General features: G+C 36.5%; 2 protein-coding genes across 2 annotated transcripts; both read left to right on the forward strand.

Moving 5' to 3' along the window:
• Window positions 1–1,129: 1,129 nt before the first annotated feature.
• Window positions 1,130–10,464, forward strand: LOC147853582 (DNA polymerase V family). The gene is made up of 7 exons (XM_087332008.1): window positions 1,130–1,625; window positions 2,935–3,060; window positions 3,140–3,334; window positions 5,217–5,444; window positions 7,054–8,181; window positions 8,267–8,539; window positions 8,759–10,464. Exons 1-7 carry the CDS (start codon window positions 1,206–1,208, stop codon window positions 10,223–10,225), a joined length of 3,837 nt encoding a protein of 1,278 aa, XP_087188134.1. The 5' UTR covers window positions 1,130–1,205; the 3' UTR covers window positions 10,226–10,464.
• Window positions 10,465–11,910: 1,446 nt separating this feature from the next.
• RID3 (Transducin/WD40 repeat-like superfamily protein) lies at window positions 11,911–18,006 on the forward strand. The gene is made up of 9 exons (XM_087332416.1): window positions 11,911–11,946; window positions 12,429–12,680; window positions 13,619–13,732; window positions 15,085–15,218; window positions 15,720–15,882; window positions 16,183–16,385; window positions 16,624–16,751; window positions 16,985–17,280; window positions 17,375–18,006. Exons 1-9 carry the CDS (start codon window positions 11,911–11,913, stop codon window positions 17,615–17,617), a joined length of 1,569 nt encoding a protein of 522 aa, XP_087188542.1. The 3' UTR covers window positions 17,618–18,006.
• The last annotated feature ends 830 nt before the right edge of the window (window positions 18,007–18,836 follow it).

Here is an 18,836-nt window from a genome sequence, read left to right on the forward strand (position 1 = left end):
CATAGGTTTGGGGTCATCAAGCTTAGCAATGCATTTTGAGCTTTTCGAGATGTATTATAAGGTCAACCTATGTATGTCTTGTTGGCTTGGAGGTATTGGTTTTTGTCTAGTTAAAGGTCCCCAACCTTAGAATTGTCAGTTGAAATATCGTTGATGGTAGAATTGAGAGAGGACTGCATTGGGGATGCTTTTATGATTGTGACAATATAGAGTGAAAGGCCAATTTCTCATGAAAGCAATCTAACTTATGAATAAACAAACAAATAAAAAACAAGGATTAGGCAATGCATTGAATGGAGAAAGTCCTAGTTTTGAACATTGTGAAGTGTGAAGCTATTTGGAAAATTGGAACTGAATGGTAGAGGCATTTTGCAATAGATGGATTGACAAACTTGCAATGAGTCATTGTAAAGATTCAAACTCCCTGTCAACAAGTTCATATATACACAAAACCCTGAAAGCTTCAAACACGTCAGTTGATTGACTCTTTGCTATAATTTGGACAAAGCTCATCGTAAGACACAAAGCTGGCTAAACGTCGTTTCTCTTTCGTGCAAGCAACATACGCGACTTTTTTTGCCTCATGATGATTGCAACCACATCCAATAACATGTCATGAACGGGAGATTTGTAATAAAATAGTTTTTTTTCGCTAAATCTGGCACATGCGAGTATCTGGATATTTACCAGAGGAGCATCCCTCACTCTCAAGATTATTTCGAAAAGAAAATCGGCAGGAATAAACCTTTCCTTATATCGAGGGGACGACAAAAAGCACACGGGTAATTATCGTAACGTTGGCGAGAGGGTAGAGAGGACCGAATGTCCAATTACACATGGCATAACCGAAATGTTCGAGGAGTAAACACCGTTCCGGGCGGAACTCGACCGATGATGGAGATGTTTCCTCGTGAAACCCTGGGATAGAGCCTAGAGGGATATGGGGATGGGGGGGGGGGAGAAGGCAGGAAGCAAGCAAAGGAAGAAGGCATGAGAAACAGACAGGGGTATTTATTGTAAATATCCAAAACCTCAAGCTTGAGAGGGGAGGCTATGGAGCCGAATATCTGAAAACACAGGAAGAATGTGTGTTTTGTTGAGGAGGTCTAAATACTTGCTTACCCTGAGAGAGAGAGAGAGAGAGAGAGAGAGAGACAGAAACAAACAGGAACAGCCAGAGCGGGCTGCCATTCGACAGCTTAGCGATGGAGGTCTATTACAGGTTGTCTTCAGGAGACCCCTCTGTCAGGGAAGAAGCATCTCTCTCCCTCGTCAATGACCTCAGGCTCGCTCAATCCCTGTACGACGGCAACAACAACAGTAGCGGCAACAACAACAGTAGCGGCAACATTCCTAAGGTAATTCATGGCAATGGCAGTGTCAATGGAAATGGTTTTGGTAACCCTCACATTCCTCATATTCGTGTTGCCGAGCAAGTTTCTCCTTCTGCTCATGTTTCTGAAGATGAAAAAGAAGAAGATGACGACAATGATGACGACGGAGCAGCACAAGATAAAGAGAAAGAGAAAGAAAATGAAGAAGAAGAAGAAGAACTTCAGAACTGTGCTCCTTCTGTACGATATGCACTCCGCCGCCTTGTTCGAGGTGTCGGGTCCTCTAGAGAGGTATGTTCTATTTTTGCCTTTTGTTTTCTGTTTGATGCATTCGCTGTATGTATGCTTATTGATTTTGGTGGAAAGACTTGTACATTCATGTTCTTGGATGTCCTCATGCGTAATGAAAAATATGAAAGCTTCATTGCTTCTCTCTTTTCATCCGTAATTCACTCCTTGGAGGTCTTTCTTTCTGTGTCAAATCTCAATTGAAGATTTTTATGTTTCATTGACTGTAAGTTCATACAAAAGTCTCCCGGGAAAAACTTTTATGTACATATTCGTGGCAGTCTTTCATTATGTTTAGAATCTGAATGGAAATTCTGTTTATTTCATTGACCATAAAGTGCATTAGGTAGTCCATACATGAATTAGAGAGTCAGATATTATGTTACTTTTAAGTCTGCAATTGTGATGAAAAGTTGTGTATTCTTCCTTGACAGAATCTGTGTGGCTATTTTTTATGGAAAAGTTTATATTTAATTGCTTTTGATGATCATCTGATGAAGATATTTCCTACATAAATTGCATATGTCTTGACCATGAGTTGAAACAAAGTGTTCTTTCTATTTCTGTCATCATGATGGATAATTGTTGGTTCAGTGTCGAAAGTGTTTGTGTAAATTTCAAGTGGAAAATTTGTAGGCTACATTGCTCACCAGAATGGACCTTGAACACAAGGTGAAGCTACTTCGCACATGAGCGAGACATAGTTATATTTTTACTTATCTAATCATGAAGGCACTATTGATTATTGTCCTTCACAATCTAGGGTTTTCCCACAAGACTAGCAAAAGGAACAGCTTTGTACATGCTAAAAAAGAAATTGAAAATTTGAACTCATTCTTGAGACTGGGATAGACATTAATTTGGTACTACCACCTTCCTACAAAGTATTTAGAGCACCTCAAACATTTTATAGTGGTCCTCTCAAATAAATTGTTTTGTTTTATTTACCTTCTGAATATGTTTCTTTCATAACATTTAATAGCTGCATTTATGATGACGGTAGATGTTAAGTAAGTGTTTGCCAATTCCTCTGTGTATTCTGTATCAACTTTGAATAAATTATATCTCAGTTCTACGCCATTCTTTTTCTGTGATTCTCACTGATTTGCAACAAAGCTTTTTACTCTGGAATGTATACAGTTTGTCATAAAGTGTTTTTTGATGTGTATAAATTATGCTCCATGACTACCTATTGCTTGGGAAAGAATATGGTTTTGTAAGCTTTTCCTGATGTACACACATATTCCACTTGTTGCTAAAGTTTTTGCTCAAAGATGACGACAATGAGAAATTATGTGATGCGTATTTACAGAGTGCACGGCAAGGGTTTGCAACGGCTTTGGCATCCTTACTCGAAGCACTTCCATGTATCACAGTAAAATCTGTCATGAAGCTCATGAAAAAGAATTTAGATGTGACATCATCTATGAAAGGGCAGGTTAGTATGTGCCTTTCCTTACAACTAGGTCTATAATCTGATCATCTCTTGAATTTTTTTTTATGATGAATGAATACAGGAGAAGCGAGACGGTCTTCTTGGACAACTATTTGCCTTAAGTGCTATTGTAACGGGGAAAGTGTCAGTTGATGATGAAGCCAGAGAAAATACAGAGCTAACCTTGGAGATCACGGAACACTTGCTTTCTTTGGCAAAAAAGAAGGTGTTCCTTCGTGAACCTGCCATCACAGTGTTGCTACATTTAATAGACAAGGTATTTTTATTCTTTTATGTCGACAAATTAAAATGGAAAAATTATGTTACTTGTCGCAAGTATTGGTACAGGACGCCAATGTACTTACTATCATATTTCCATCTGCGTATGGTCATTCTGAGGATTAATTCTTTGGGAATAAATATCCTCTGTAGATGTCATTGGTGCATCACCTAGGCTCTAAACTCTTTGATTTTGTCAGCTGGACTGAGCTGTTACCTTTTATTTGAGCAGAAACTAGGTTCACTAGGTCATTAATGAACCTATGCCTATCCGAGTAATGAAAACTCGGATGAAATCCTTTTTTCTAGGCTATTCATGATGAAGTAGATAATCTCACAATTCTTGTTTGGTGTGGGCGTGCTAGAGGTGCAGATTGCACACATGGTTTTTGTGTTCATATGCAGGGCCTAAATTTGACGGGTTAGTATCAAAGTTTTTTGACGGGCATTTTTTAAAGATGTATGTCATATGACATAAGATTGCAAAAACTAACATGACATTTGACATTTGACATACAAATTTTTTAAATGAAAAACTATATATAATGCTACATTGTTATAGATGTCATTACTATAACACAAATCAACATAACTACCTCACAACGATAATGAAATACATAAAATAAATATCGTGTTAATGTTTTTACTATTAAGTATGAAAACAAGGTTATTTTTTTGGAAAAAGAGAGAGGAAATGTTTTTGGAAAAAAGAGGCTTTTTTTGGAAAAAAACAGAGTTTTTTTTTTGAAAAGAAGTGGTTATTTTCTTACAAAAAATGGATAATTTTAAAAAAAAAATGGTTATTTTATCGAAAAAAAAGGTTAGTAAAAACTTAAGTTTTAACTTGACTTAAAACATTAAAATCAAACCTAGAATTTACACTCTTAGAGTATTTCAATCAAATTTTAATTAATACTATTAGTAAATGAAAATGTATATCATTATTACATGATGATGATATTATTTTAAGTGTGTTATAAAAATATATACAATATAAATATATTATTATATACACTTCATAGTACATACATATATTTATATGATAATATGACATGGAAAATAGAATTTTAGTATGTCACTTGACGGGCATTTTTACTAAACGGGCAAAATGGCCTTTGATGGGCATGACACCCATCAAAAATTTGCCCTGTTCATATGTACAAAAATTCATTGTGTATTTTTTGTTTTCCTTTTTCTCTCTTTTTTTTTGTGGGGGTTATCATTACTTTTTATGATCATATATAACTCTTGGCTTGATATTATGAATGTACATAAATCTTTGACTTTAGTTGGCATGCTGACCTTGGATCAGAGTCATATTTTGGCAATGTAGTGGTGAAGTAGTTGAGCTTCATGGTTGTATCCTTGGAAGGTTTTTTGCCTCTTTGTTACTTCCAGTTGTTATTTTCCCTTGGGATCTTCATTTGAGTCTTAAGATTTCTTTTTAATTGTTTATACATTCTGATCTTGGAATACAAATGTTTCTGATTTAACCTACTTGATTTTGATGTTGCACTCTGGTTTTTTGCTATATTTTCTTAAAAATTTGAGGCAACCTGCATGCGTTGATATGGATACTGGATAAGCAAAATTAGATCTTTACTTAACGTTTTACCTACAAGGCATTTCATTGGTAGAAATCATTTGCATTCAAACACAGAACAACATTATAATTTGTGTTAAAGCTAGCCATATGTGGAAGGTCAGATTATTGTTTGTTTTAATGGTAGTTTCAGAGCCTCAAAAGTAAAATGCTATTTACTCTATAAAGAAATTGGTGCAATAAACAATGTGTAGACAATTATGAGCAAAGGCCATGTTTGTGTTCAATTGAGTTTTCAATGTAGTATGTGCTTATTGATGGCCATCTTTGAATGCAGTTAGCGTCAAGTCGTTTGCCAGACACTATTTTCTGCAGTCCACTCTTCCAAGAAGTTCTTACTGCAGATACAGAGAACCAGAATGCGGATGCATTGTTATTGGCTTTACGACTTTGGGAAAAGCTTCCAACATCTATTCGCGATTCTTGTCCACTATTACCCAATTCACATAGCATCGATGCATTATTTGAACCAGATCATGTGCTTTCTTTACTTCCAGTTTTGAAGGTATGATGAGCAATATGATCTAAGAAGGAAATTTATTGCCAGATTGGTTTTTTGTTATCACGGGGGATTGCACTTGATTTCTTCCCTCTAGTACGTGAAACCTTTAGTTTGCATGTCTCTCCAAAATCACATGTGAAATATGCGAAGAACTTGTCTTACTGATATAATCTGAACTTAGTGATTCAGCAAACTGGATTTCTGCAGATGATCTGGCAGGGGACATAATTTTCCTTTGTTGTCTGGCTAATGAAGAATCATCAATGTAAATGATTATGACCAAACAAGTACACTGTCATGGAATGAATGAAGGCAAAGTCAATTATCAAATTCCACAAATTGCATTATTATGTTCTTTTGACTTGTCCATGCACAACTATTGATGCCATACCACCCATCAATCGAGTACTCATTCTCCCAATACGAGTATACTTTCCTTTCTATGATTTTACAGGGTTACTTTCCATTTAGGGTTAAAATGACCTTTCCTGGCAATGATATCTTTATGAATTGTTGAACACGTTCAGCCCATATGAATGATACCTTTTGTAAGCAAAGAAGCTTACGTGTCATACAGTTCGTGCCCGATGTGTTGAACTGCTGGGGCAATTGCTTCACAACAATGTGAGCATTGTAGTTGATTATCCTAAGTAGTATTTCATATGACATGATGTTTTTGATTGTCCCGCATTAAGAAAGGAAAATCAAATCTAGCAAAAGCCACTATAGTTTGTACAGTCTGAAGGCCGACATGAACAATAATCATTAAGATAAATCTCATATTCGACTATTTGCGAAGGTTCAAACTTAATACCAAGCTTACATGTCCAAGATTTTGGTATTTATCCAGTTCTATGCTTTACACTTAGCTACAATGGCAATTAGCAGAAACTAAGAGGTATTGGTAATGGAAATAAAATGGAGATAAAAGTTTGTCATCAAATGTAGATTCGATGTGTCTGTATATACACCACAATATGATATTTGAACCCCTCCTATTATGTTGTAAATTGTTGATGTCTTGCTTTGACAAGTGATCTTTATGCTGGAATTTTGCCTCATCACTGTCCAATATCGGAACGAAAACAGCAGCAATGAACCGCTGGCTTTCAGCTTATACAATAGCTGGGCACTATTCTACTTATAGCTTAGGAATTACTACTAGAAACATTCACCAAAAACGTTTAGTGTTAAATGCTTTGGCTCGTTCTTTTTATGATCTGGTTGCACCTGGTATTGATAATTAATGGTTCCAAGTTTGGGATGTTAATCATTTTTTTGTCTTTGAATCATTTTGTCTTATTATATCTACCTTGCTTTTTTCAACTGATACTATTGAAAAGCTGTCTGGATTCTCTTTTGACATGTCTGCACAATCTTCGAGTCTCATCAGGCTTGCTTTTGTAGAGATTTGTAACATCTCTTCATCTCTGCTAATGTTCAGTGTTGTCTTTTATTTTCCTCTCTAGTACCTTCTTTGAGTATATACTAGTATTAAAAAGAAATCTTAGCTTGATGCATATATTTTGCATAATATTTATCTTCTATACTTAGCTGTGTGAAAGTTTGCCTCTTATGTTAAGTATTTGACTTTCTTAATGTTAAATTGTAGGATTCATCTAGTTGTCATCCTCGAGTTCACCCTGTCTGGACTATCTTAGTAGATCTGTTATTTATGGAAACAAACAGCCAGGCTCTGCAGACACCTAAGAAAAAGAAAAAGAGACCACAAACAGAAGCAAATGGGTTAGGTAAAACAGTTGAAGAGAGAGTAGCATCATTTTGGGAACTTGTGGTTAATAAATCCCTCTTACCATCTTCCCATGAGCGAAAGTATTTGGTAATGGAGTTGCTTCAGTTGGTTCTCCCAAGAGCCTCTGCTCATTCTACTCGCTGGATTTTGTCAGAGACACTAGTGCATTGCCTCATTGATAATCTTGTAGCCAAGGGGAACCTTCTCCATAAATCCGCACAGAGATGCATAGACTTCATTTGTCAATGGGCTAAAGCTGATGAAAAGCGAATTCCTGCAGTTATCCTGTCTTTGCAGTGTTGTAGCAATGGGAAATTTGATTCACTCACAAGGACACAAACTGTGAAGCAGCTCATGGATATGTTGAAATCTGAAGAGGGATCGTTCTTGCTATATGAGAAACTAATACAACTTTTCAATGCAAAAGATATGTGGCTGACTAATGATGAAAGTGGATGCGAGCTATATGATGTGAAGGGAAGCAAAATGCCAAAAATTGAGGGTCCGAAACCTAACACACCTAAAAAGCATTGGGTTCTTGATCAGCTTTGTGTCTTTGTCAAGCAAATGAAGGGTGAATTGGCAGTTCGGCTATCCTTACAGAAAGAACTCGTGAAGTTTCTAACTGTGAATGCACTTTTCATTGGCTCTCCGGGAACAAAATGTAAAGTTAAAGGGCTAGATGAAGAGGTTACTTTCCCACCAGCACCTTTATCTGAAGATATCAGGAATGTCTGTTTAGCTCGTCTGCAAAGTCTGTTAGTGGATGTTTCACCATCAGCATCTATATCAAGAGACAAGAAAATGAATCCAGAAGATTTGCTCCTAAAGAAAGTACCTAATTCTTCTGATCTGAGATTCTTTTTTCTTGAGCTATGTAATATGCTTGAACAAATCCCAGGTGTCACACGAGTTCAACCCATTTCAAAAGATGATAGAGATGCGATTAATGCTCTTCAGTCATGTATATCCCAACTCTTTGCCGTGGTAAGCTGTGTCATCCTGTCTAGATCTGAGGCAATCAGCCTCGTCAAATTCATGTGACAAAAACAATTTTTACATTGTTTTACAGGTGAAGGAATGTGAACGTGAGAAAGTGAAAAAAATTGAAGCCATGTGCTCCTTGCTCATGCAACTTCTCTTACGCTCTGTCACTTCTCAAGTTGTTGAAATTGCAGCAGATCTTATTATGTGCTGTAAAAGGGCTTTTGGGGATCTGATTGATGTGGACACAGAGGGCAGCGATAATGGCGAAGAGCTTCCAAACTTCATCGATGTCCTGATTGACATCTTACTATCCTTATTGACAGAAACATCTGCGCCAATACGAGCTGCTGCTGAGCAGGTGTGAATGTTTTCTCCATTTTCATCTTTATTTTAAAAATATAACATAGAAATTGTCACTAATATTTTTTAATTGTAGAAATATGGTATTTTGAATCTGTGAAGGTTGAATACTAATTGATAGTTTTCTGCTCACCTTTCATCTCACTTGCATTCAGCTCAATGCAAATACATATGCTTGTAACCTGAATTAATAGCTTTGTGAATCCTGATTTGGCAGGTCTTTAGATGTTTTTGCTCTGATTTAACAGAGGCATCTATGCTGAACCTGTTAAGAGTTGTTGAAAAACAGCTTGGATATGCTAGGAGACATGCATCTATTATTCCAGACACGGGCAATGAAGATGAGGTCAATGATATTCTTGAACTTGAAGAAACTGACGACGATGACGATGACAATGGCGACGACGACGACGACGACGAAAAAGCTACTGAGGGCAATGATGATGGTACGGATGATAGTGAAGATGAGAGTCAAGGAAAAGAGCACTCTGTTTCAGATTTGACTGCCGATAAGTCTTCTAAGAAAAAGCCAGATGCAGCAGAAGATGATCCTGAAAACAGTGGCAGTGGCAGCGATTCTGATATGGATGATGAGGCCATGTTTAGAATTGACAAACATTTGGTGAATCTGTTAAAGCAGAAAGGAGCTATAGGGGAGAAGGGAGAAGGGAAGGATGCGCAGACACAGCTCATGCATTTTAAATTTCGAGTGCTTTCACTTTTACAATTCTTTTTCCACAAGGAAAGTGATAATCCTTTATGTGTCATGGCAGTGCCTCACCTGCTTCAAGCTTTTGTAGCCTCTTCTTCTGTAGGTGGAAGCACACAACTTGCCGATAAGATCAGTTTGATACTCAAAACCGAGCTTTTTAAATCAAAGAAATACCCAAAAGGGCCAAAGCTGGATAAAAGTACTCTTGAACCCTTGCTTCAAAAATGTCTTAAGTTGTCATCAAGGTCTAAGGTCAAAAGTGTAAGAGAATTGGCTCAGGCTTGCAGCTTTTGGCTTATGAAAATTTTGAGTAGCCAGCAATTTCAGACAGCTGAAGGGAGTGTAAATATGGAAGGAACCATAAAGAAAACTGTGGATGATTTGAGAAAAGTAATTCAGGAATCTATGAATGATTTTTTCAATCACAAAAAGAGTTTTCTGAAGTTATCTTTCTTCCAAGAGATTTTTATGCGGTTTCCTGGCCTTGGGTCATCTAGCCTGGGTTTTCTTTTGGAAAGATGTGAGGATTCACGATCCGAATGTCTTAAACATCAAGCCATAGTTTTATTGACATCAGTTTTGCAGCACAACAGCAGTCGCAAGGAGGAGATCAAGCAATTCAAAGCATGCTTAAAGGAACACATACAGATGTTGAGCAAGTTGCTGGTCTCTCTGATAGAAAAGCCTCCTAACAAACGAGCGAGGAAAGTTGAAGGTCGTCACTTCTGCCACACTCTTTTGAGAGTCATTTCACGGATATTGCCAGACAAACCCATGAAGAAAGTGATAGGAAAATCTGCTTATAATCTATGTGTAAATCATTTTGGCGCACCGTTCATGGAGAACATTTTGAAGTCATTGCCACAATCAGAACCACAAAAAACAGGGGTTGGATCAGAAAAACAATCTAAGAAGAATACATCTAAGAAGCGATCCAAGAAGAGACGGTTAGATCTTACATCAAAGGCATGATTTTTTTCTTTTTCTATAGGGAGCATTTAGAAGCAGTTTTGCTCGGAGATTAGGAATCTCTCTTGTAACATTCTCTACAAGAAAATTTTGGTAAGAATTGTAATAGCCTGGTCCTCACATAGGTACGTATTACTTTGCAGTAATATTTTCTGGAATTTTTTACTTTCCTGGATATTCTCGAGGTCACATAATTTGAAGATCTTTTATTTGAGAAAGAAATGATGCGAACTGTTATTATTGCCGCACAGTAGGATGGCGATGCTTTCTTGTAGTTTTTGCATGACAGTCTGTGAGTGTTTAGACTAGTGATATTTCCGTTGACAATTTTGAATGCAACAGATCGGTAAATGATCTACAATGTGTCATTTCTTTCCTCGATGCGAAATAAAGGCAGCAGCCAAATAACCTTACATGTGGCTTGCTAAGCAATTTATTATGAGCTTTTGGTATTTTTAATTGGTTAATTGTTGGCAATTTTCTTATCCCTATATTTTGTATGCATCATATTTTGACAGTGCAATTTTTATAAATTTCCAGCTAACGTGACATGAAATAATCAACATGAACTAAGGGGAAATTTTGGGATTATCATACTAAGAGCTACACAACAATGAATCATTGCATTTGTGCTCATCATTCATGTTTAATATGTCTATCCAATTGCAAGAAATACATCCTTTTTGGAAGGTGGCTGTCCAATTGATTGAGTATGTTGTATACTCAATATTGTGATGGCATAATGCTTTTCGTCTACCCTTATATTTGAGGGGTTGATATGTCCCCAATTATCACTAAGTGAAAAGGTGCAAAGTATTCTCATAATGGGCACTACTAGATATTGTGATTATATATAGTAATAGTTGCATTAATACTGTGAATAGGGAAGACATTGCTTTTGGATGACTTGTAAGTTGTGACAATACTCCAACGAAGATATTAGTAGCTCTAAGAAAACAAAGGCATGTTCCACAAAAAAGGTTTGAAAATGAACAAAACTTTGGATACCTGTATTGCTCATTGATTCTACCATAGTGTTAAGGTAAAAAAATGTCATAGAGTAACCATAACGAACAATTGTTATGGAATTGCCATCAATCTAATTTGTTGTTTGTTAAAGAAGATATATGTTTTAGTTGCTTGGCTTGCTATACATATTTGGTTCACTACTTCAAGCATTAGCACCATGACATTCAACTTCAATGGTGCACCATTGAAGTCGTGAGTAAGTGTCAAAAGATATTGAAATAGAGAAAAATGGATAAAGGCCCCAAACTCATAGATATAATTGTTGGAATGATTTGAGACCCTTCTTGGCCAATAATATGTAGCAATGCTCTATCAATATTTGCAATACAATTGGCAAAGTTCTTAGAAAAAGACCATGTTGAAAAAGACTAGACCGTTCTCGTAAAGGTTTCCACACAAATAAATAACAAAGCACACATATTGGAGGAATTATAAGGTACAAACATACTCAAGAACCTAATAATGGCCACCAGGTAATGCAATACAACCATTAGTCCGAACTTTACGGTTTCCATACAAATATGAGCACGCTAGGGTGGTAGGGGGGCTTGGCTAGCTCAGCTAGCCATGGTAAGTTAACATGCATTGTCCCCTCCTTGCACATGCATCAAGCAAGCGAGTAATACGGATGGGCAAAACATCCAGATCAATGCACCATGATGGCGATATGTTACGAGCAACGATCTTTACACAAGGTCTGCACAATCACACGCACACGCACATGCACACATGAACAAGGAAGCAAGCGAGAGTGATATGGAGACCTTTGTGTGGCACACTAGAGAGAGAGAGAGAGAGAGAGAGAGAGGCAGGGCAGGACACAAGAGGGTTTTTGAAGGTGTGCTTCCTTTTTTTCTAACGCCCATTTCCTTCTTTTATACCTGCCTGCCTTCTATTCATCCTCCTCCTCCCTCACCCACAGGCCCATAGGCAGGCCACAGGAGAGGGAAGGAGAGAGACAGAGAGACGGCCCCTAGAACCCGCAGAGAAAGGAAGAAAGAAACAGAGGAGGTCCCAGTACAAGAAAATAAGAAACAGGAGAGGTCACAGAGAGAGAGAGAGAGAGAGAGAGAGAGAGAGAGAGAGAGAGAGAGAGAGAGGAAGAAGAAGAAGAAGAAAGAACAAGGTAGAACCAGGGAAGGTGTCAAAGAGAGCGAGAGGTTGAGAGTATATATAGATATTAAAACTGGCTTCTTCAGGAGGAGGAGAAGTGGTCGTGGTTTCTTCTCCTGTGGATGCTGGAATCACTATTTATGACTTGGGTTCAGGCGCCGAGGTTGCACATCTCAAGTCATGCGCCTCTCATCGCAATGCCCTCGCCCCTGTCGGACACTCTTTCATCGCCGCCTCTCAGGTCTCCAAGCAACCAGGTTCCTCTTCTTCTTCAACATCTGGCGGTGGTGCCATCTTCCTCTGGGCTTGGAACAAGGTTTCATTCTTTCTCTATTCCAATCAATCATAATTTGCATTCAGAATAACAACTTTCATTAGTGATCCAATTTATCTCAATCTAGTTGAATTTTCATTTGGTTATGTTGAATGATCGGAGGCATTTTATGCATTTATTACTAACGTTTATTTTTCTCGGACGTAATAGTCATTTGTAGGCATTACTTGTTTGAATCCCCTCAATCAAATTGGATTTTGATGATATGAACCGTTTTTGTATTCTGTATAATTTTGTGTTTGTTATGAGCATTAAGTAGAACTAGCTATCGGATAGTGACAATCAAATTGGATTTGAATGAAAATCTATATGCTATGTATAAAGCAGTAAGTAAAACAGGCTATTGAACACTCAATCAAATTGGATTTGGATGAAAATTTTGTGTATTCTTTGAATGCAACTTTAAAGGCCGAATATGAGAAGATTTGCATTTATCTTAAAACCCAATTGAAGAAGCTTTTGATGAATCAATGGGTTAACATTCCACCAGCGTAAGGTTAATGCATTGAGTTTGTGGTTGATGACAGCAAACTTAATCTGATATGATTTGGGTAGAGATTGACAGACATCCATACTCCTTAGTTTGCTAAATGGGCTTCCTTGAACACGAATTTAAGGCATGTTTTATATTTTAACATTTTTACTTCCTAAAATCTGTATATAGGCATTTTTGAGAAATCTCTTTATCCTATTTGTATTGAAACTATCTTGCGGATATATGAATTTTGAAGCAAAAAGGTATATGCCACACTGATGTCACACTATAATTTTTATGTTTAAAGATTTGAGTAAATTGGATGTGAAGTATTCTGATAATTATATACCATTCAACGATATTTTAGTTTGGATTCGTTTTGTGTTCCTTGTTTGTTTATGAATGCGGATATGTGGCAAGAACTAAGCTCTGCTCTTTCTTGCAGCCACAACCTGAGTTCAAAAGCTATCCTGTGGAACCTGTAGGACCTCTTGCATGTACAGGTGATGGATCATACATTGTTGGTGGAGGTGTTTCTGGAAGAATATATATCTGGGAGGTAATTTCAAGATCTGTTTTTCGTAAATATAGTTCTGATCATTGCTTAATATATTTTAGGAACTCTCTTTTTGTTATAGTGAAAGTAAATGGTAGATAAAAAACATTCTCATGGTCGCTGAATAGGATGACTTGTTAGATGGGCATTCTATGTATTTTATGTGTATGTGTGCACATATATGCATGTGGTGCTTATGTGTAATGTGTATATTTTGCGTTGATGTATGATTATGTGTGTTTAGTGATTGTGTGTGCTTCATGTGTGTTAATGTCCCCATCACTGGAAGCTTTACAATGAATTTTCAATTCTTTAGTAATAAGTGCATAAACTATTCCTATTTGGACTTTTTGTAAGTTTCCTGTTGTTTTTGGATGATTGAATAAGTCATTAGAGGATGTTCTATGCTGCTGGAAAATGTGTTTACCGTGTGGATTACGGAAAATGCATGTAAATGCAATTTTATTACTATTTGAAGGTGGATGTTTGAAATTGTGAATGCAATCTCAAGTCATTTAAACTGATACTACGAAAATTGCCACTCTCTGTATAATTTTTATTGATTACATGTAGAATTTATGATGATAACTTTAAATCCATTATCCTTGTCAAGTTAATGGCTGACTTCTGACATCTATAGGAACTATTGTTTCAGGTATTTATATGGTTGCATTTAGAAGTATATCAAGGAAGCTTCATTTTATTAAATCAAAAACATGAAAGCATGTTTGTCTTTCATGTTTTTGATTGGTGTAGAATTCATGATCCTGCCTTTAAACCTCATCAATATTTATATCTAGAAAAACATGGTTCAGTTGATAAGCTTCTATTTAGAAGCATTGGCCCTGAATTGACAGAATTGCGAACTTAGTCTCACCAGGCAGTTTGAATAGGGATTCAAAGGATTCTCATTTTAATGATGAAAATTAATACAAGCATAACTTACGCAAGATTAAATATTAATGGAATGGCTTGATGATTGTAGAAAAACATTGACGTATTAACTAATGCAGAAGACGTTAACATTTCCACTCTTGAGTACTTTGTGTGAATTGGCAAGAAAACTCTTGGTATAAGCTCTTTAATTTCACATGGTTAAACCAAGTCAAATTACCAATTACTTCCTATGGTGATTGTCTATGGAAATTCAAGAAAGATCACAGTCCATATCTTTGTCATGGATTAAGTACATCTCTTTTCCATATGCTAATATCGATAGATAGTGTGAGAACATAGTACGCAGGCAAATGTTAAAAGCTAGTCTTAAGTGTTTTCATGTGCAAATGTGTGATATTTTCAGGCATCTACATGTTTTTGGTTATATAGGTTATGCTTCCAACATTTGTTTTGCTCAGGTTTCAACTGGGAGACTTCTCAGAGTTTGGTCTGCTCATTATAAGCCTGTGACATGTCTTGTTTTTTCCGAGGATGAATCCTTGCTAATATCTGGAGCAGATGATGGGTTTGTAAATGTATGGCCTCTGTTAAGGTAAGAATTTTAATGGAAGTTCATAGAGAGCGCAAATAATCAATTTGATAGTAATGTTAAAAGGGTTTGTTTGTTTCATAAGCTGTAAATTTGTCATCTACCATGAAGATCATGATTTAGAAAAAAGAAAGTTCTAGTAGAGGAGACTTAAATGAAACATTGAAAAGGCAAATGACATATGCATGGTTTGATGGAGAGATGAATATGTATAAACTCAAGAGACCTACACATTATAATATCTAAAACTTCGATTGTAAAACATGATATGCAAATGATATTCAGAGCATTTGACACATCTGAGAAAGTTCAGAAAGTGTAGTTTATTGTAATATGATGTTGGTAACTCTGTTAGTAGTATAGGTGTTTCGGTAATCGGGCACTTCTGGATGATGGAGGAAATTTAAAAAGGAAATGGGTGCTTCATGTTTGTTTGTTTTTGTTTTGTGCTTGTTTAATTGTCTCCTAATACATGTTTTAAGAACATGATGATTCATTTATCAGGGTCTTGGATATTTCAGAAGATGGAGGAGGGGCTCAAGGGAAAACACAAGTTAATTACCTGTATACATGGTCAGGTCACACCTTGGGAGTAACAGGGTTGTTTTGTGGATGCGGTGGATCCAGTGCAATTGTAGTATCATGCTCGCTTGATACTCTCTGTAAGGTACACATTAATTTTAGCTTATGTATATCTTATTGTAATCATTTTTCTGGATGAGACATAATCATGATATTTTTTTGGGCTTTTGTAGGTTTTGAATGTCTATCTAGTAGTGTATTTATTTAGAGATGTGGTTTGGAGTTTTGAAGACCTACTAGTGTATTTATTTATAGATGGTCTTCTGGATTTGTAAAGTTCTGGTAGTGTATTTGTAGATGTGTTTTTGAAGTTTTGAAGATCTAGTATTGTATTTATATAAGTCTATTATTTTATAGATGTGAAATATTGCTGTGATTTGTTCAGGTATGGAGTTTAGCATTGGGAAGTCTCCTCCGGACCATCAAGTTTCCCAGTGCAATTAACACTGTTATTCTTGATCCAGGCGAATATTCGTTATATGCAGGCAGTAGTGATGGCAGGATATTTGTAACTGCTCTAAATTTTGGGGTACCATCTGCCTCAGGGATCAGTCCAGATGGCATGGTCTCCTTCCTTGTTGGCCATAGGTAATGGATTATTTCTCCTTTCTTTGATTTGTTTCTTTGTCTTTAATAGTCTTTTGCTCATATCCATCATATACTGACTTGTGAATCATGCTTGTTGTATGCATGTATAGATTATATCAAAGAGTACTTACTGTGTAGAGTTGATTGTAGATTTGTGTTATGTGTTATAGTTTTTAAATAGGCTTTAGGGTGGGTTTGTTTCTCTATTTCATTTTTTTGTTAATTTGTGTTGCAATAGTGGTCCTGTAACGGCACTTGCTTTCAGCATGGATGGACTTTCTTTAGCTTCAGCATCAGAAGATTGCACAGTATGTCTTTGGGATACTGCTAGCTGCCAAACACTTCGTGTTTTTAAACATAACAAAGGTATTTTTTTCCTTTCTTTTTTGATACATCTTGTTTATTAACGCACCAGTTCAAGAAAACCAAATTCTCTAAAAATGTCTCCCAGAGCATATTAGAGCTAGGTCATTTAATAGAATGAGAGCAAAGGGTTCTCTATATAGACCCGTTGAAAATCCCAAATTCTCATGTATAGTTATTATTTTTCCTTTTCATAATATATGAGTTGACAGATTCGTAGTTTTGATTTTTTGTAGGACCTTTAAGCAGCTTGCTAATTTTACCGAGACCCTCAAGTTTACAACAAGGATTGATTGTCGATTCACAAACTAATTTTGCGAATAAACGCTCATCGTTTGTGATCGCACCATTAAACAAGTATATTGCAGCTGATTCGGCATCCACAGATTTAATGACACATTCTTCATCTGCTTCATACAAGGGACCAATCGTGGCTCTTCCATCAGATTGCAATAATCGGGACAGAAACACTGATTTGGATCAACTCACACATAGTCTGAAAGCAATGGAAAATCAAATCAAAGAATTCGAGGTGTGCACTGGCACTATATATATTTTTCCCTTTAATATGTTGGTACTGCCAGAGCATTATTATAGGTATTACTTGTCGGGTTTTTTTGTCATAGCAACAAGGATCAACGGCTGCGATGCAATTGGAGCTGGAGAGGCTGCGGTCAGATCGTCGTCGTGCCCTCATCATGATCCAGCAGTGGCAGCAGGTTCACCAGGATCTCTACTATTTTTGTGTGGAAGAGTTGATGGGTGGCAAGAGGGAAAGAGAAGGAGAGGATGATAATGAGAAAGAAAGAGAACGAGAGAAGGGGAAGAAAGGGCGGAATAATAAAGTAGTCACTGTGAAGCCACGATGAAAATAAAGAAGGGAAAATCGTGAAGCTGTTGGCGTCTTGTGAAAGATGAAGTGCCGGCATCACATGTAAGATGAACATAAATTATTGATTTTCTTGGATTTTGTTTAGGGTAGGATAAAAAAGCAAAACAACTGACAACAAAAAAGCAACTTATTAGCTTTCTTTAAATGATTAATATGAGCAAAAATGCCGCATGGCAATTACGGCCGAAATAGTTACAAAAGAGTCTCAAAATGCATAGAACTCTTTTTTGGGGAAGCTTTCTCCTGCCTCAAATATTTTGGTAATTTTGTAAAGGTCTCTCAAAGGAGGGTTCGAGAGAAAGCAATGCCAATGAGAAGAAGCCTAACATGTAATGGAAGTTCATAAAACATTTTTTGTGTTTTTTTTATCCTTGTATAGCATCTGTTGTATAAAGTTGTCCACAAACCTCTCATATCCAAAACCATTGTCATGTAGAAGTAATTGTTGCACAATGATCCTCTAACCCAACAGTGTAGTTGTTCAGTGACTCCAACTTTTGAGCACTGTGCTGTGCGACACATCACTCTTATATTCCTCGATATATATATATATCCAAGTTATTCGCTAAAATTGATCAATAATGATAACAAAATATTTGGATATTGTGCTGGTCCCCAAGCCTTGGTATATTACTTGAGGTTGAGAGGATATTATGACAATGTATCTCATAATGCAGATATCCATGGTTTCAACTTGTTAAAGATTGGCAAAATTCTTATATGCCCCTTCATGCACATGTGAGTTAACCTAAACATTTCTTTGTTATGATGGACCAAACACTTTTGCTTCACATATCCAATGCAAACCATGGTTTCAACTTGTTAAAGATCGGCAAAATTCTTATATGGCCATTCATGCACATGTGAGTTAACCTAAACATTGCTTTGTTATGATGGACCAAACACTTTTGCTTCACATATCCAATGCAAACACGCGATGAATTGTACTTCCAATGAAATAATTTCACAACCATCATTTGTGAATCATGCATTTGGTTACTTTTAATAGAAATTTAATATGTCTAGTCCAAAATCACACAAAGGCTCTCATAAACATTGTGAGATGAGAGGCCTATACAAATATTTGGTGTCAAGTGCATGCCCAACACCAATCATCTCAATGGTCACATATTAAAGTCTCTCTTAATGGAGAATGTACACTATATGTTTGTTATATTATATTTGTTATAATGATG

The sequence above is a fragment of the Azolla caroliniana genome, unplaced genomic scaffold, assembly GCF_043228905.1.
Source record: "Azolla caroliniana isolate FFs.n. ecotype wild unplaced genomic scaffold, voAzoCaro1.0.p SCAF_16, whole genome shotgun sequence".
Classification (NCBI taxonomy): domain Eukaryota; kingdom Viridiplantae; phylum Streptophyta; class Polypodiopsida; order Salviniales; family Salviniaceae; genus Azolla; species Azolla caroliniana.

What these genes read in the sequence shown, in the direction of transcription:
- RID3 (XM_087332416.1), top strand. Translation starts at nt 11,911, where the DNA reads ATGGCGATATGTTACGAGCAACGATCTTTACACAAG. An exon ending in TCCTCTGGGCTTGGAACAAG is followed by an intron (nt 12,681 to 13,618) that starts GTTTCATTCTTT and finishes TCTTTCTTGCAG; the next exon opens with CCACAACCTGAGTTCAAAAG. An exon ending in TCCTTCCTTGTTGGCCATAG is followed by an intron (nt 16,386 to 16,623) that starts GTAATGGATTAT and finishes GTGTTGCAATAG; the next exon opens with TGGTCCTGTAACGGCACTTG.
- LOC147853582 (XM_087332008.1), top strand. Translation starts at nt 1,206, where the DNA reads ATGGAGGTCTATTACAGGTTGTCTTCAGGAGACCCCTCTGTCAGGGAA. An exon ending in TATCCCAACTCTTTGCCGTG is followed by an intron (nt 8,182 to 8,266) that starts GTAAGCTGTGTC and finishes ATTGTTTTACAG; the next exon opens with GTGAAGGAATGTGAACGTGA. An exon ending in TACGAGCTGCTGCTGAGCAG is followed by an intron (nt 8,540 to 8,758) that starts GTGTGAATGTTT and finishes CTGATTTGGCAG; the next exon opens with GTCTTTAGATGTTTTTGCTC.